Genomic DNA, 17,741 nt, shown 5'->3' on the forward strand with positions numbered 1-17,741 from the left:
AAAATTAAATCAATGATGCAGTGTAAGCCAGAAAGCAAGCAATGCAACAGCAGCAAAGTTGGCTTCCAAATTGAAATGTGTTTGCTGGGGATTGTCCATCGGCTTGGGGAGTTATTATTTCCATTTCTCTAGTTATGAATTAATTTCTAGAGAACATAATCATTCTCTCCCTTCTCCCCTCCACAGCCCCCTCTTCCCTTCTCCTTCTAATTTTCCACTTGACTGGGGATTCTCTGACAGTGAAAATTCAGGCTGGCTTAGAGGAGGTCCATGCAAGCTGCTCCATTAGAGTGGATAATCTCATTGGAACCAGTGGCTTGAATAATAACACCTTCACCTCATGCACTGCATGGGATTCAAATGATACATAATGCCCCAAGCTGCAGGGACCACTCGGGCAGGGGAAGGGCTGGGTTAGAGGCTGCACCGAGCTCCATTTTTCTCCCAGCTCTGCCAGCCTAGCCATGCTCCTAAGGATACATCTGCAGTCTGAGATAAACACCAGTCCAAGCTTCCTCCTCAGCTGAGGTGTTTGCACCTTCGGGAGCAGATGCAGCCTGAGCTTGGCTGCTCTCCAGAACGGAAAGACTGGGATTGAGCTGTGTCTTAGTGCTGAAGGCTTTTGCTGTACCACTGGGTCAGGAATGAGTGAGGATGAGTATGCCACAGCATGTCCCACCAGCTGATGTCCTGACTTCTGCCTTCCCTAAGCAAGTCATGCAGATTGGAGCAGGATGTTTTAGGTCATGGGGCTTAATCTGCTTCAGTCTATTAACAAAACTGTCCTTTATATCCAAAACACAGGCACAAATCATAGACCTTTCTATTCCATCATCTCCATGCATACAGAGAATAAGCCCAACTCTAGCTCCAGCCAGGCTGCCTCAAAGAGTCCTCCTCCTCATCTATAATCCACCTGATAGCACAAACACAGCATAGACTCATTTTCTTCTTCCTTTTCTTTCCCTCAGTGTCCAGTACCAAGGTATTATCTACCTTCCAACTGCAATTAAAACCTTAAGTCCTGAACCAACCTATAAGATAAATGGCTTGGACGCAGGACTCTGGTTGAATGTTAGTGGGTTGATCCTAAAGGACACCACAAGTCTCTCTTGCTCTTGGTGGACCTGGCTGAACTCTTGTTATTTACGACTATGTTGGGAGATGTATGGTTCAGGCATAAAAGCTGACTCCACAAATAAACACTTGAATTTTCACCTTTTCCAGCATCCCCAGCCCTTTCCCCTCATGCAGCCACATTGGATCCACACTATCACGACTCTGCAGCCTGAGTTGGAGCATTGCTGTGCGCTACCACAGATAGCAATAGCTTCTGGGTGACATGCAACACAGTGTCCACCCTGTGCACTCAACAGCCCCAGAATTGTCCAGAAGAACACCATGCAAGTTTTCTCCAGAAACTATTCAATTTTAAAGGGAATGAAACTAGGAAAATAGGTGTAGGAGATGGACACCTGGAATATATAATAAATGGCTCTATTGCTATGCATCTGACAACCCAGCCTGCTGGAGGTCATTCACACTGCCACAGCAATTTGTCAGTGTTTATCCCATCCCTTCCAGCCATGCACGGAAGAGGGGAAATTGATACATCACATGCTGACAGGCTTTTCCTTGCTCCTGGAGCATTAGCTGAGAGTCCCAACAAAGTCACAGCTCAGGGAAGGCTTTGCTGTGCCTTGTGGTGTGAGGGAGTCTCAGTGAGGTGTGTTAGACCATGCTAGGAGCTCCTTGTGTTTTAGTGGTATAAGGACCTGCTTCTGGCTGAAGCAACAGAGTGATAAGGCAGGGATCATTTATGTGGTGGCCTGAAGTCCTGGTCCTCTCACTTCTTAGGGGTTAGCTCTTGGTGGAACCCAGAGACCTCACTCCACAGCCAGTTTGCTCTCTTTGCTAGGTAGGAAATCACTGTAGCTGAAGCTCGAGCAGCTTCATATGGCTTTTAGTGTTCAGGAGGGAGTAGAAGTTTCGATGGGAAGTAGAAGTTTAGTTTGTTCTCTGACTTTTTGGCTGGAGCAGGCCTGGTCAGAGAGAAGGGCAGTGAGACTGGGATTAGAAACCTTCCCACTGTCTTTTTCTTCTTACTACTCTGCCCTCAGATTCTCGTTTGTAGCACACAGCATGAAGGAACTGAGCTCTGAAAGTCATGATAAGGCATACCTGGAGTAGGACTTTTATTGTTATTTGTGCCAATGTTGGGGTGAAATGCTATTTTAGGTAGTTGGGAAGAAATGGCTCTAAAAAAAAGATGGGCTGATAAGTGCCATGTTTCTCATATTTTCTCTTTAATTTACGACTTCTGAGGTTGTTAACTTGGCTTTACATCCATCTCAGTCCATGCTTATTCACTGCTCCAGAAAAGCCAAATGCCCTGGAGATGATAGATACGGAGCTTCAGACATGGTGTGGGTGCAGTGAGTCTGCATGGGTAGCTGTCTCCTTCAGGCAGCAAATCCCATCACAAGGACTTCCCATCACAGTGAGAAAACAAACTGCAAGCTGAGAGATGCTTGATCTGTCCCCCCTTCCTAGTCACCCCAGTGAAGCCAACCCTCAGTGCAGAGTGCTTGTCCCTTTCAACCCAAGCCACGGGGAAGACAGAGAATTCCCTTTTGGAGGTCTGTATGGTAACAAGTACTCAGTGTCATTCTTTCTATGCTACCTCATGTTTTTTCAAGCTACTTATAGTTCTGCTGCACAGCATGGGGAAGAATTGTGCCCAGAGGGAAGAACAGTCTCTGCTAGCAGCAAATACCGGAGCTCCAGCACACGTCACTCTCTGTTGGTTCTACTGCCAGAGGCATGGCAGATGGATGGATGCACATGGGCAGGAGGAGGACGGAAAGGAAGCAGCTAAAGAGTGACGTCAAAGAGGAGATGTTGATGAAGGTTGAAAGGAACAGGAGGGAGAGACTCATTTGGGAAGCTCTGTGTGGTCTCTGGTCCACTGCAGCATTCTGAATAGGGCTGTTTAGGTTAAAGGGTTCCTAGTGGTATGGGACTAGGCAAACAGTGTTGATGTTCAGATGGTCTATCCCATGAAAATGTTTCCTTTCTTCTCACTATGCTTCCCCAAGTCAGGACAGCAGATGCTAACAGTGAAAGAGTAATGAAATAACATGCTGACTGAGTCTTGGGCACAGATGATGTGCTTCTTCTTTGCAATTTTCCTGCCCCGTTTATCGTTTAAGCAGCGAGGCTGAAGTGGCACCAGACCCTCCCAGATTTCTCTTAGGACTCCTGGGTCTTGCTGTGATCTTGGCATGGGTTCACAGGGAAGCCCACTGATTTGGATTAGCCCCTCTCTCTGCTGGTATTGAGAGAAACACTTCAGATCTCACCATTATGGAGGCTTAGGCAATTCCCATCATCTTCACCAGCAGATACTTGGCACTTAGGCAGTGGTGACAGGGAAAAGATGGAGATGCTGGGGAGCTGAGCTCCTACAGAGATGTTCCCAAACATATGAGTCAGGCCATGAACAAAGAGCTTCAGCCCCTTTGAACAAATTATTTGCATCAGCCCTTGCTGAGGAGAGCTCGTAAGAACGAGGGAGAGCGTAGGTGTTATCTACCTAGGTTCTGGGGAAGACACTCACAAATATTATTAACATGAATAGGAAGCACCATGATAGGATGCTCTCTGGGAAAAGTAATTTTGTTCATTAATTACTTGCCTTATCTAGCAACGTTGTTCCCTTTCTCTCGCTTTCTTCTTTTTTAATTTTCTTTAAAATGACTGTAAGTGAATTCAGTTCTGGGAAAGTTATTTTCCTGCCTCCTCAGAGGCAGATGGAGAGCTTGTATTACTCAGGTAGCCTTCAACTGGATCTTCAGGGGCTTTTCTGTCTTTATTTGAAGCCCACTCTCTTACGAGCAGATGGCAAAGACTGCTGTGCAGACAGAGTCTTGTGATTTTTTTTTTCTCAGAGACCTCCTCAGTGCTCTGCACTGCACAGTTCACATGCCTTTGGCTTGAATCCTGCCTGCCACGTGTGGTTTTGTGCTCTGAGCTTTGCCTGCTGCCTTTAGCTTCCAGGCTTGTGTTATGCCTGGTTAGTTCCAAAACAAAGGAGTCAGAGGTCTGTGATTTAAGGGATGGCATAGCAGGGTCTCTTGTAGCTTTTGAGATGGCCTTTCCTTGTGTCTTTGACCTTTGCAAGATGTTGGAAAGGGTCAGTGAATGAAGGCAGGTGATACTTGTGCTCCCAGATATCAAACACACATGTTGGTTGGCCCAGAGAACAGTTTTCTTTCCAGCATGATTGCTGCTACTCCCTGCTTCAAGGCAGTCTGCAGTGTTAGGTGGGAATCAGCAAATGCCAGTACTCCTCAGGGCAGCCCAGCTTGGAAACTGAACACAATGAAACTCATCTCAACCTGCCCAAGCTGAAAATACCACTTTCACCTGTAATCAAGGCTAGGAGTCACCTGGAGTCCTGCCACCAACCCAGAGTTGCTCAGCCCCAGCCACTGAGTGATGCTGCAAAGCTTTGGAGGGCTTATTTTGAGGTGTTTTTGAACATGACAGCAGCCACATGTCTGGGAGGGGAGGAACTGGGCTTTTCTGTAATGCTAAGCAGGACCAGCTGAGGGATCTATGTCCACATCACCTTCTGCAGATCCCCTCCCTCATTTCCACACTGCTCCCCCAGTGCCAGCAAACAATTTCCAATTATTCCTAGGACAAAAGCTCCAAGTTTCCAGGGATTTGCATGTGAAATGCTCCTGTTCATCTCAGGCTTGAATGAGCCATCAAAATGCTCATCAGGAATCTCTCCTACAGGCACACACACACACATGCGTACACACAAATCACTCAACTGTGGCTGCACCCCAGCGGCGTGTGAGCTGGTGTGGTCCTTGGGCCACCTCTGAACCAGTGACTTTTGTTCACAGGCTGGGGACTGTGGAGCACGTCGGGCTCTGTTGGCCAACCCAAGGACCCCCCAGGCAAGATTAGCGGGGATAAGATAATCTCCATCTTTGGAAACTTGGGGAGGAGAAGGAGAAACATTACTAAATCCCCCATAGCAAGGGGGAGGGATGCTGGTTATTGAGTGCATGGCTTTGTAGGGTGGGAGGTGGAGGAGCAAATCCCTTGCATCCACGCCCCCTGGGGCACCCGGGGTGGGCTTATTCAATTGCTGTGATAGAGGGAGGAGCCCACCTGGGGACAGAGATAACGGGCGGGTGGTGGAATTGCCGTTCTGCAGCATAAGCCGGGCGAGTTATCAGGGCAGAAACTCGGCATCTATTACCATGCATTAGAATAGATTAGCAGGCAGAGCAATTAGCATCCTCACTCTATTTGGCCAAGTGACAGGCGGGTAGGAGGCATGTGGGGAAGAGTCAGCTTTGGCACAGAGGCCTAACTGCTGCCCAAGGACGGAGGAGAATTCTGGTCTTTTGCCCCAGGGCTGTCCCTGCTGGGCTATGAGCCATACACCAAAAGGAGCAGAGATGAGAGTGAACCTTAGTTGTTGGTCTGAAACTTTTTGTGGTTCATAGTCTCTGGAAAACTGTCCAGGGAAGATGCAGAGCCCTGAAGGGCAGATTTCAGCTTCCTGACTGCAGTTGCCTTTTCAAATCTTCTTATGCAGGTCTCTTTCTGAGAGTCCATAACCCTCTCAGGCTTCAAACATATAATTAAAAACACAATGACAGCAACAGCACTGCTTTGGCTTTTCCAGGCCGCCCCAAATCCTTTCTCCCCTCTTCACCCATACTCATCTTTGATGAACAAAAAGCATCTTGGAGAAGATAGCGTGTTGGTGATTAGGGCCAGAGCATGCAACAAGGGTCCAATTCCTTACCCAGTCTTCTAAATCACGTAATCCCTCTGTGGCTCATTTCTACATCTAAGAAATTAGAGCAGTAGCCCTACTCCTACTCTGTTGTACTTTCCAGGGATGTACCAGACCATGTCCAGGCTGTGCTGAGCTCAGCAGGACCCTGGATACAGATGAATTTGCTGGGAAAGCTTCCTTTCTTCTCACTGCCAGGACAGGTTTCCTAGGAATGATCCTTTCCATGATTTCAGCTCTGTTTTATCCTTCTTTTCCTGCAGCATCTCCTGCCTTTTTGTCCCAAATGGTGTATCCAGAGAAATTGATGAATTTTAACTCTTTTATGCTGGGGAGAGCTGAATTTCAGCTAGCCTCTAGCAGGGATGGAGGGCAACCCAGAGGCCAGAAAGAACACACAAGAAGGGATGACTGTTCACCACATCACCACGTAAAGTTTAAGGTCAGTTATATCTGTGTTTCGACATTTATGGCATTCCTATTCTTAGGACCCCGAGGGAACCTGGAAATGTCAAAACATTGCTAAAACTGACCTTAAACTTTACATGTTAGTGGGACTGAATCTCCTTCCTCTTCTCTACTCCAGCCAGAAAATTGCTTTGGCTCCAGCAGAGGGAAAGGCAAATTTCAGCTTCTCCCTCCTTCCCCAGCCCTGCTTCCCTCTTGTGATAAAGTGATCCCAAGAAACACTGAGCCAACTCTACATGTTGGTCAGACTTCCACTGAAACATGTATTACCTCAGAAGGTCTCTTTAATTGTTCTGTTCTTGTCTCGTCCTTCTTTCCAGCGGGGAAAACAAAAACCTTCCCCTTATAAAAATGAAGCTGTCATATTGCATCCTATCCTGGAACAAGGAGACTGATAGGCTTGATTCTGACCACCATACAGCCTGAATAACCCGAGCCACTTCAGCGTCACGTTTCTCTTCGTAGTCCTGCAGCCTCCTATCCCCAGCGCCGGCTGCAAATGCCACTGGGAGACTTTGCACTTGGCTTCTGCTGAGCTCCCTCTGCTGACCATCTTGTAAAAGGCGTCACAGACCTGATGATCTTTGAGTAGCCATCCCCTCCAGCCCCTGAGGAAAGAATTTGGGCAGGAGGTCCTGAACACTGGCAGGACATCAAAGTTAGGAGCCTATGCTGATCCAGGCAATCATAGACTTATAGAATAATTTAATATCCTGAGTTGGAAGGGACCCACAGGGATCACTGAATCCAGCTCGTGGCTCCACACAGCACCACCCAAAACTCAAACCCTATGTCTGAGGACGTCTCTGGATGCCCTTTAGCAGCTTTATGTCCTGCTTATGTTATGGCATCCAAATGTACACCCAGTACTCGAAGTGAGGCCACACCAGTGCAGAGCAGACTGGGGCTATCCCTTCCCTCACTTAGCAGTATTGAGTCTGCTTCATGCCTGGGTAAATGACCTTCTGCCACAAGCTACCTGTTTTGGTGCAGAGAGAGGAAAATCTGAGGTGATGTGGTGATGCTTCAAGTCTCCTCACTGCCCTCTGGGCTCTGCAGAGTGTTCAACACATCAGACCAAAATTATCAGCGTTGTAGAAGACTGCAGGCTTTGAGAAACAGAGATCCTTTCTGTTATCTCATTTTGGAGGAGGTGCCTCTTCTCCTCTGGAGCAAAGAGAGCTGTTACTGGGCCATACCTGCTCCCCTTGATTTCAGGTTCCCAGTTTCTTGGTCTGTGCTGAACTGGGTCTGTGGAAGATTCCGTACTTCAATCCATTCCAATGACTTACAGGTGCATTCTGCATTGCGTTGGGATTTGGCTGGGCTAGGAAATCTCAGATTTCTCTTTGGAGAAGAAGTGATGGAAGAAATAAGAGATCATTTTCTCTTGCTCTGTCTTTCTCTGGGACAACTGGGACCATCTGGGCTTCTCAGGAATGGAGGGAGGTCTTCAAATTGAGACCTAAGTAAGATTTCCCTGACTGTTTCCCTTTATCTCCTCTGCCCTCCTCCTTGGGAATTTTCCTTTAATGTATTAATGAGTCATAGAATCATTTGAGCTGAAAGAAACCCTCAAAGGCCATCTTGTCCAACTCCTCTGCAATGAACAGGGACACTTAGAGCTAGATCAGGTGCTGAGAGCCCCGTCCAACCTGCCCTTGAGTGCTTCCAGGGATGGGGTATCCACCACCTCTCAGGGCAACGTCTCAGTACCTCACCACTCTTACTGTAAAAAAATTTCCCTTGTATCCATTTTAAATCTCCTATATTTTTTTAGTGCACCTGGTAAGGAGACCACTTGTGATAGTAGAGGGGTCAGAGTGCTTGTGGCTATGGCCACAGGGGTCTTCACGCTGGTCCAGCACACCTATATCCTCATGAAGAGTGAGGGATGTGCATTATGGTTCCCTTGTCCTCACCTTCCTGCCCTCTCTCCGTGTCCCCATCCCTCCCCTCCACCCAGGCCCATATTCTTTTTCCTCGTATCCTATTCTATGTTGGGTTGAGCATGTGGAGATTAAGAGGCATATGACAATCCCGGTAATAAGATTCCAAGCAGACAGACAACCTGAGAAGAGGAGAAGGCAGAACCAAATGATGACAGGAGGACACATGTGAAAAGTGTAGATAAATGCTTCCAAGATGAAAAGACAGAGGAGGTAGGAGTGGGACAGAGGCAACATCACCATCTTGCACACCCAACACCATGACAAAAAACAAAGATTGGGATATGGAAATGCTGAAGTGATGCAAATGGGGGTGGCAATGTGGAGCCTGTGTCCCAGCAAACTGTCCCATCCTGCCCCTATGGCCAATCCTAGCTGATGTGAATGGGATCTGCATTGGCGTCTGGATGTCACCTACCACTGTTGAGTTCACCAGCACTAGGGGGGGAAGGTGTAAGGAAAGGGTGTGTGTGATTATTCTGTCCAAGGGTGAGTGAGTGAATTTGTCCCCTGAAGGAAATGTCACTGTCTGGAATCAGAAAGGAAAGCTGAAATGTCAAAACCTTTTGCAAAACAGCGATGCCCACAAATTACCTGTTTGGAGGTGGTAGCAAGGTGTCATTTAGGTCAGCTGAGCAAATACGAACCACTGAACTCTTAATGCTGCTAACCCACCCTTGGCATCAAGTACAGATGCTTTGTGTCTCTCTTTTTCCCTGCGAGTCCACCTCCCTGGCCACATTACGAGTCTTGCAATGCAACAGCAACCTAAAGACAGCCACTGCTCATCAAAATGTGAGGCTTCCACAAAGAGAAATAATTTGGTTGGATTTCACTGCTGGGAATTCTTGTGGGTTTGGGGTGTTTTTTTTTTTTTTGTTGTTTGTTTGGTTTTTTTTCATTTTCTTTAATGATAAAACAATCCATAGTGTGCTAACTGCAGTCTGTAAAAAAGAAGCAAAATATCTCTGAGTAGCAATTTCTGATCAGATCCAATCATCACCCATTTGTCTAGAAAGTTGGTTTTAATTGACAAAATTGCAGCTCAGGCCTTTCCTGCTGTCAGAAATCTGACAATATTTTTTTTTTGTCTCGTATTAGAAAAGCTGGGTGTTTCGGTCTGTCTCTAAAAACTTTAAAATAAATGAAAAATAATGGAAAACAGAAAATCGAGATTGGGTCCTCTATCAGCAGCTATGGGTTAAATGAGAAAGGCTCCATCAGGAGTATAGGCTGGTTTTCTGACTGCACTATTTCCTCCTCCCAGCCACAAAGAAAGCAAAAGAGAGAGAGAGCAGGAATAAAACCCTCACCTTATGGAAGCTTCCTCCTTGGCTTTCTCCTCCCAGGACTATCTATCTCTGTCTATTTTGTCCACTCAGGGTGTCAATTAGTTTGGTCTCCAGCAGGGCCCACCAGATCTGACTGATGCTGTGAATTAGCAGAACAACTCCCCACCTCGCCTCAAGGATTTGTGGCCCCAGGACACAACGCAGCACCAGCACTGAGCAGCTGAGCACTGTGCATCCCATAAGCCCAAATGAGAAGAGAAGCTCACTGCATGATCTTATTCGGGTTTTATATGTTGCAGAAAATAATTACCACCAGAGTGGCTAGTGATAAGGGCCATCCTGCCTTTTAAATGCATTTAGTTTCTCATTACAAGTGATACAGAAGGCTGGCTTGCTGGCAGTATGGGTATGAAGGATTAGCCCACAACTCAAAGGAATGCGAAGAAGTTCGTCCCCATTGAAAACCTGATTGGAGGTCTGGAGACCTTGGTCTGTAGAGCAGCATTGGTGCAGTGTGTCTCCCTTGTGGTGCAGGAAATAGGAGGTTGGCAGAGCTGCACAATGGATCTGGATCAGCATCTAAACACCCCATTTGGAAGGGGAGATTGTATCAGCACCATTCCTTGAGTTTCCCTCTGCTTACCCAAAGCAAAGCTCAGCATTTCAGGCATTTCAGTCAGTGGTGGCATGGAGAGCCAGATAAGAAGCAGAAGGAACAGAGAAGAACTATCTCCCCTGAATGTACTTGTCTCACCACAATGCTCTCATGAGGGTTGGCCTCAGACAGCACTTCTTGGCACTACTCTTTCCATGTACCCTTCTCTCTGCAGTCAGCATCTTTTCCCCAGTTTTCCCCCTGTTCCTAGACCCTACGCAGTCAGAAGAGCTCTTCTTACTGTTTCTATCATCTCTGAACCAAGCTCCATGCCGTGCAGATGTTGCAATCTCATGCATTTCTTCACGATGAGCTGGGATCCCATGAGGTGTGAATGGCAAAGACACAGTCCTAAGGTGGGAGAGAGGAGATGTATGAGAGAAACTCTTGAGGGTAACCTGATAGGATGGAGATGCTGGTCTGTAGGACTGTACAGGGACAGTTCAGCAAGAACTCCACTACATTGGGCATGGAGGAAATACAGACATAGCCCAGAAGAGGCCAGAATGAAAAACAGAGGTTGTGAGTTTTTGGTTTTGCATTCTTTGTGTGCTGTGTGATCTTCTGTTCTTTGTCTTGTTGTGTTTGGTTTTTTTCCTACATCTGATCAGTTAAGATGTGTCTTCACTGAGAGGCGGAGGCAGGTGAAAGCATGCACATGACATGCATGCCTTCTGCTAGGCTGGCAACCCTTCAGCAGCGTGATCTGTTTTCCATGCTGTGCATAGGGTAAACAAAGAGCTTGCAAATGGATGAGTACCCCTCTTGACTCTTCTTCTGTCTGGTGTATCCAGGTGCATGGAACTTCCTGGATAGGATTATTTCTTCTAACTCTGGACACTTAGGGCCAAACCTGGAGGTGGTGAGGTGAATCTACCTATCAAGGTAGAAGAGCCATTGGCATCTCATTGCAGATGTAGAATAACACCTGTGCCTATGCAGCAAGTGTTTGCAGAATATGGTCCTGGAATGTTGTTTTAGATTCCAGATGATCAAGCTGGGATTTAATTGCCATCTCTTGGGTCCCAGACTGTAGTCTTCATGGCATGCTCAAGAAACCTGGGATTTGCTTGGCTATCTGACATGTATGCATCTATACTTCCCTTTCCTGTCTCTGAATAGGAATGTTTCAATCTCACAGAGGTGTTGTGAAGATTAATTAGCTCCAGGCAAAGCCCTTTGAGATCCTCAGATGAGAGATGCTATAGGAGCGCAAAGTATTAATTTAACATTATTAAAATAATTGGTTAGTGGATAGTGAACAGAAGGTTGGTGTTAGCGGTATTTACTCTTAACGGGAGATGAGGAGGAAATAATACTTCTCATGGTTCAGTGGTAGAACTGGCTTCTTAGTGTTTGCACTAATGGTTTAGGCAGCAGCAGGACACTTGCAATTGTTAAAGATGCAGCTGATAATGAAATAGCAGGTGTTATTAAGATATACAGAGAAGTGTCATGTCTATACCATAATCTTATGCAAATAAGTTCAGGAATGGAATATGCTCCTTTAGGTATCTTAAGTGTAATGTGATGCTACTGGGTGGGAGTTATGCACAAGCTAATTATAGCATGAATAGCACTGAATTAGGTTGAATGGCAGTGGAAAGTGATCTCAGTGTATTGACAGAGCCAGCACATTGGAGTTACTGATATTTTATTAAAGAGAAGCAATTATTGGCAGTACAAGATATTTTTCAGCAGAAGCAGCAATAGAGAGGGCAACAGATGCAGCAGTTGAGAGCACAGTTCTCTTTTAGGGCTACAGTGGCCCCTTTAGGCAGCTGCCTTCAGTGGTCAGGTGCTTTGTTGCATTTGCTTTGGTTTCTCATCTGACGCTGTTTGGGGATTTAAGAGATCAGTGTCAGAGGACAATCATTTCCTCTGCACATGCTGAAACAATTTTCCCTGCTGTTTTCCCCGACTCTTGTGGGAGAGTATAATGTTAACAAAGAAGGGGAGATACTCTTTAGCAGGGTCTGTGGTGATAGGACAAGGGGAAATGGTTTCAAACTAAAAGAGAGGAGATTTAGACTGGATATAAGGAAAAAAGATGTTTATGATAAGGGTGGTGAGGCAATGGAACAGATTATGTGGTGGATACTCTGTCTCTGGACACACGCAAGGTCAGGCTGGATGGGGCCCTGAGCACCTGATTGAGATGTAGTGTCCCTGTTGACTGCAGGGAGTTGGACTAGGTGACCTTTAAAGGTCCCTTCCAACTCAAATGATTCTATGATTTATGGCAGTGCAGAAGAAGATAGGAGAGAAAGGCTGCTTTATGCCTTTTCCTGCCCCATGTACTCCAGCTTAGGATCGATGAGGTGGTTCAGGAAAGGGGAGATGGGTGTAACCATGTGCAAAAGACTGGAGAAGAGCCTCAATCACCATTCCTGCATGCTCTGAGCTGCAGAACCCACTGGCAGGTGGCACTATGCCTATAATCTTGATTTAGGCAGCAGCTGGGGTCAGTTACCTGCAATCAATTATGCTGCTGGCTCAAGGAGAGGATCCGTAATGCTTATTTGAAGGTTTGAACACCATCAGTTACTCTGAGCCAGGCTTGGTTTGGCTCTGTGTGGCAGAGCTCCCTTGTCACCACATTTGGGCATCAGCCACAGTCAGGTGGTTTTTTTTTTTTTTCTTTCTTTAATCTTTCTTTTGTTTTAAATTGAGAAATTTCACTAGAAAAGTCAGGCAGTTAAAGTCAAATGTTATGAAGTGGCAGAACTGAGGTCACCCATGGAAAAAAGAAATAATAATGTGTGATCCTGTAATTAAAGTCTGGCTTGCAGAGTGTCAGCGTAGGGAGCAGATTTAAGAATGCAGAAGCTACTCTCAGTCTGCCAGAACCTAATTCCTGAGAGCCTGACACTGCAACCTTATCTTCATGCTAAAACCAGGCTTAGTTTGAGGCAGCTTTTCATCATTTCATTATTTGGATTGTAATACACCTTTCAACAGATGTCAGGGCTGTAAGACGTATCAGTCTGAGTGAGGCTTTGGTCTGAACAGTTTCATCTCTTTAATGTCTATGAGCAGTAAACAGCAGGATAAGGTCTTGATTGGCCTTGATAAGGTCTTTGAGAGGCATCACTTAGTGGGCACGGTGGTGATGGTTGGACTTTGATGATGTTAGTGGTCTTTTCCAACCTTAATGATTCTATGATTATTGTACTGAAGCTCCATGGTGGGGGTGGGAAGACAAACCAAGCTCCTTGGAGCTTGACCTAGACCAATGTGTTCTCCTTCTGTGCAAAGATGCTGGATGCGTTTGTGACTTCTTGTGCTGCTGCACTTGAACAGCTCATTTCCTTTTTAGAAAATCCAGATGTTTCTGTCACACTGCAGTTGGGAGAGAATAAATGTGAGGGAGTTGGGCTTCTTGGAGAATTTAGGCTCTTGTGCTTTGACACCGAACCCCAAAAGTGTTTCCATCTGAGGTATTCTCAGGAGGTTTCTTACGCCCCACAGAGCTTTAATGGGATTGCTGCGCCTATTTGTTTTACAGAAGTGCTTACCAAATTCTCAGGTCAGCGTTTTGCTGTGGCTTTCATTCCGTGATAGGGGACTTACAGCAGTTAATCGCCTATCCGTCCAGCCCTCTGGAGACTGCGCATTTAAAACTCCTGATCCAGCATGCGGCAGCACTAAAGGACACTTAATGGGATGAATGCTCACAGGGAGCTGCAGTGCTGCTCTTGCTCTCTTCTATCTGCAAAGCAAACCAAGAGCCTGCTGAGAACGGCAGAAGTCTCTCTTTATGGTTCCTGCCACTGGAAACACACAACTTTACCTTAAAGGTGGAGCAATATGAGCTTTAAATTGAGACGTTCATTTTATCTAGTGTCAGTTGCTAGAGAGAAGCTAAGCCCTAAAGTTTAAGGCTAGACTCCAAGCTTTGTAACATTCAGACTTTGCCATATGCTGGATTTGTTTCACGTGTTGCCTTAGATTCCTGCCTGCAAATCCCTGTGCATAGAGGTGCAACCTCTGCTCCAGGAAGAAAGCACTGTGAGAGGTGATCTTGGAGCTAATCCTATACCAAATCCTCTGTGCTTGCAACTAAGACTCCAAAGTCTGGGAGTGGGTGAATAATTTAACATCCACACTTAGTCTTTATAGCTGATTTTAATGGGGGGTAATAGCACTGCTAATAACGAAATCTATTGCAGACACCCTGTGCAAGTCCATAACATTAGCTTAATGGCAAAAGGTAATTGGCATGCAGTTGGAGCTGTCCTTTCGTATTAACCCTGTGGATTTCTAGGCAGATATCCTTCTTGAAGTGATGGCCTTAGCAGCACGTGTTGAGTGCAATGCAGATGTATTTTACTCCAAGTGAATGCAAACATGCATTGAGGTGGGGCACACCACTGCCAGTTCACATTGCTGCCTTGTGTCTACTCCTGGCAGAAAAGATGAGAGACAGTGACTGTGCTTTCAGCACTCATGGCAAAGAATGAGCAATTTTAGGGACTTCTGCTGAAGTGTCATACACCCATATCATTGCCTTTCACTGGGAACACCAGAACTTTTTCAGGTTCAACCATGGGAACTCCTCATCAGGTATTTTCAAACCAGATGCCAAAGAAATCTCTAGCTGCTAGGCACCACGTTAGTCCCTTAGCAATGGTTTGGAGAGCTGCTCCTTCCCAGCAGAGAGATACCAGCAGCTCAAAAGTATCAAAATTTGCAGTATCCTTAGAGGGATCATGAGGGAACATGAACGATATGCAGCCACTCTATAAGGGCATTCATCCCTCCATAAGATGTTACCACTGCCTCTGAATGGTGCAGTTTTCAGGACTCCACGTTCTTCCAGACCTGCTGCATGGGTTACCAGCAGAGCATCTGTAGAGCTGTGCATCCTAACTGAGGGATGGGGCTTTCACCTATACCCTTCCAACTATCCTGGTGTCCTTACCACAGTCCTAACCGAGGGATGGGTCTTTCACCTTCACCCTTCCAACTATCCTGGTGTCCTTACCACAGCCTGCTGAGATACACCATGGCTTTTAGAATCATAAAATCATAGAATCATTGAACAGCTTGCGTTGAAAGGGACCTCAAAGATCGTCTAGTTCCAACTTCATCTAGTTGCCAAGCACTAGATCAGGTTGCCCAGGGCCCCATCCAACCTGGGTTTGAACACCTCTGGGGATGGCACATCCACACCATCTCTGGGCAGTCCGTTCCAGAATTCAAGTCATAGTGCTCCAGGATGATTTTGAAGGCTTTCCAACCACTGCAGTCCCAAAGGGCAAAATGTTGACTTTTCTTCTGAAACAATTGCTTCTCCCATGTCCTCGCTGTCCCAGCCTGACTTCATGTTAACCCTGTCCATTTCTCTTCCTGTTTGCTCAGGTGCACAAGGAAGGAGAGGTGTGAGCGCTCCAGCGAACCACGGAGATTCGCCTCGGAGATGAAGCAGTGTGTTCGGCTTACTGTGCATCCCAACAACATCTCTGTCTCCCAGTACAACGTATTGGTAAGGAATGTTGTCATTGTCCCCTTCAGGTTTAATCTGCTCATGCAGTCTGATAGACCCAGATACGTACAATCTGAATTCAGCAGAACTGGGAAGGGCTGGCAGCATGATGCAAAGGTGCTCCAGAGTCCATTAAGTTCCCTGGTGTCTTGCTTGGCACACTGAAAGATTCACCATGGGAGATCATTCAGTCCCTGGTTATCCTGGCTAGAAGTGTGGAAAGAGACTTCCCTGTTTGCTGTGAGGAGCTGAGGGCAGGTGTTATGGGACTGCATGCCCTGCAAGTGCTGTGAGCACACAGTGAGGTTGTCTACTTCCCTAGGAGAGGGATTTGTGAATGACTGAATAGAGTTTAAGGAAGGGACATTGTCACAGTTAGAACTGACCTTCTAGAAAGAGGACAAGTGAGGACTATCATGAATTATTTCAGTAAACTTCAAGTCTGCCAAGTCATTTGAGCAGGCATAATTAGCGCATATGACTTTCCTCAGCACAAAGTTTAGCCTTGATGCCCTAGAGCTACTGAAGACAGCAGCCAACGTAGCCACGCAGCGAGTTCTGGCAGAGAAGTAGGTCCTGATCTTTATCTGGACATAAAGCAAGAAATCTCTGTGGAAGTTCTAACTAGCTTATCGTTTCTCTCCTGACTCATAACAGCAGTACCTTACATGGCAAATTCCTAGTATTCCCCAAGAAGGAGAAGAGATCCATTTTATCCAGGTTATTAGGGCTCTGTCCTTTTGAGCATACTGGTTTGGGCTGGAATTGAAGTGATAATAGAAGACCAAGAGCTCTATATCTGGCTAAGCTGTTGACTAGTCCCACTCTCTGAAAGGTTTACATGGTATTGCTGAAGGTGTAACTGCCAGATATCTTCTAGGTGATAGTTTTTGGAGTACTAGGGTTTCTTCAGTGATAATGAAATCAGCCTTTCAAAGCCCGCATGTCCATTCATTACTGCTTTGTTTCAGCCTCTTAACTTTGCTACGACTTTACTTTCCAAGGCTTCAAACAAAATTGATCTGAGACATCTTAAGTCCTTTGTTCTTCTGGGAGTTCAAGGTTCCTTTTTCCTATTCTCTCAGTAGTTTTTGAATTCTTTTATGTTGGGATAAATCCTGGGGGACTAGCTGGCTCAGGGTGACTGAAACCGATAACAGAATAAAAGACTTTTGCCTCTGGATTACTCTGGCAGGGCAGTTCAACCCCGAGCTTCTGACATCAGTTGCCATTGTCTAACTGTTGCCCAGTTATCTGGGCAACATTGCCATGAGAATCTCATCCCAGACCTGTTTAGACTGCTGTCCCAGCTCAACCACCATCACCACAGATAATAATCACTTGGCAAACCCAGAGAGAAGCACTAACAGATGAACTGGTGGTGTCCTTACTGAGTCTCACTTGGGCAAAAGGATGATACTGAGTTCTTGCCCACCGAGGCAGAGAAGGTATATGGGTAGCCAGCCAATCTTCTATCTTTCACTCATTAACAGAGACTTGCAAAGTTTTATCTGACTGTGTTTCAGTACCTTGAGGATCAATCAGGATCAATGAGAAGAGAGATTTGTTGGAGTGAAGTCTGTGTTCTTCCCTCACTGCAGAAGCTCCAGAACAAGCTTGAGGGATGTAGGACTTATTGTTTGTTCCAGGTGAACCTTGGCTCATGAGGTTTATGGCCAAGCACTACTGCTCTGTCCATTGCCATCATCTTCTCCATAACGCATCTTTATTCCACGTCTTCTGTGCTCAAAGAACAATATTAATTAAGCAGAAGTTTCTTCTTCTCCATCTCTAACAGTATATAGATGAGGAGGTAGAATGGATTTAGATTGAGCGATAAATCTACAAACACCCATACATTTTTCCTAATCCCCATCCAAGACATGATTTCCTTTCCCACTGCCATTCCCATCACTACAAAATAAACAAATTTCACAAAGGCTTTATGTTATGCAGAGCAAAGTCCCGTCTTTGGCCTTTCTATCTTACGGTGCCTAGCATTAAGGGATAGCCCCAAACCTTCTCTTAGTGAGGAAAACACAATGTGGAGAAGCAGTAAGCA

The 17,741-nt window shown here is 46.0% G+C and overlaps 1 protein-coding gene across 3 annotated transcripts in view; it reads left to right on the forward strand.

Annotated features, from left to right (window-relative positions):
* Window positions 1–17,741, forward strand: part of PLXNA4 (plexin A4) — a 454,438-nt gene that overhangs the window by 322,093 nt on the left and 114,604 nt on the right. For all 3 annotated transcript variants that reach the window (XM_040663912.2, XM_015291826.4, XM_040663921.2), the window contains exon 6: window positions 15,556–15,679. In XM_040663912.2, coding sequence (XP_040519846.1) covers window positions 15,556–15,679 — 124 coding nt within the window. The remainder of the gene's footprint in view (window positions 1–15,555; window positions 15,680–17,741) is intronic.

Source organism: Gallus gallus, chromosome 1, assembly GCF_016699485.2.
Source record: "Gallus gallus isolate bGalGal1 chromosome 1, bGalGal1.mat.broiler.GRCg7b, whole genome shotgun sequence".
NCBI classification, from domain to species: Eukaryota; Metazoa; Chordata; class Aves; order Galliformes; family Phasianidae; genus Gallus; species Gallus gallus.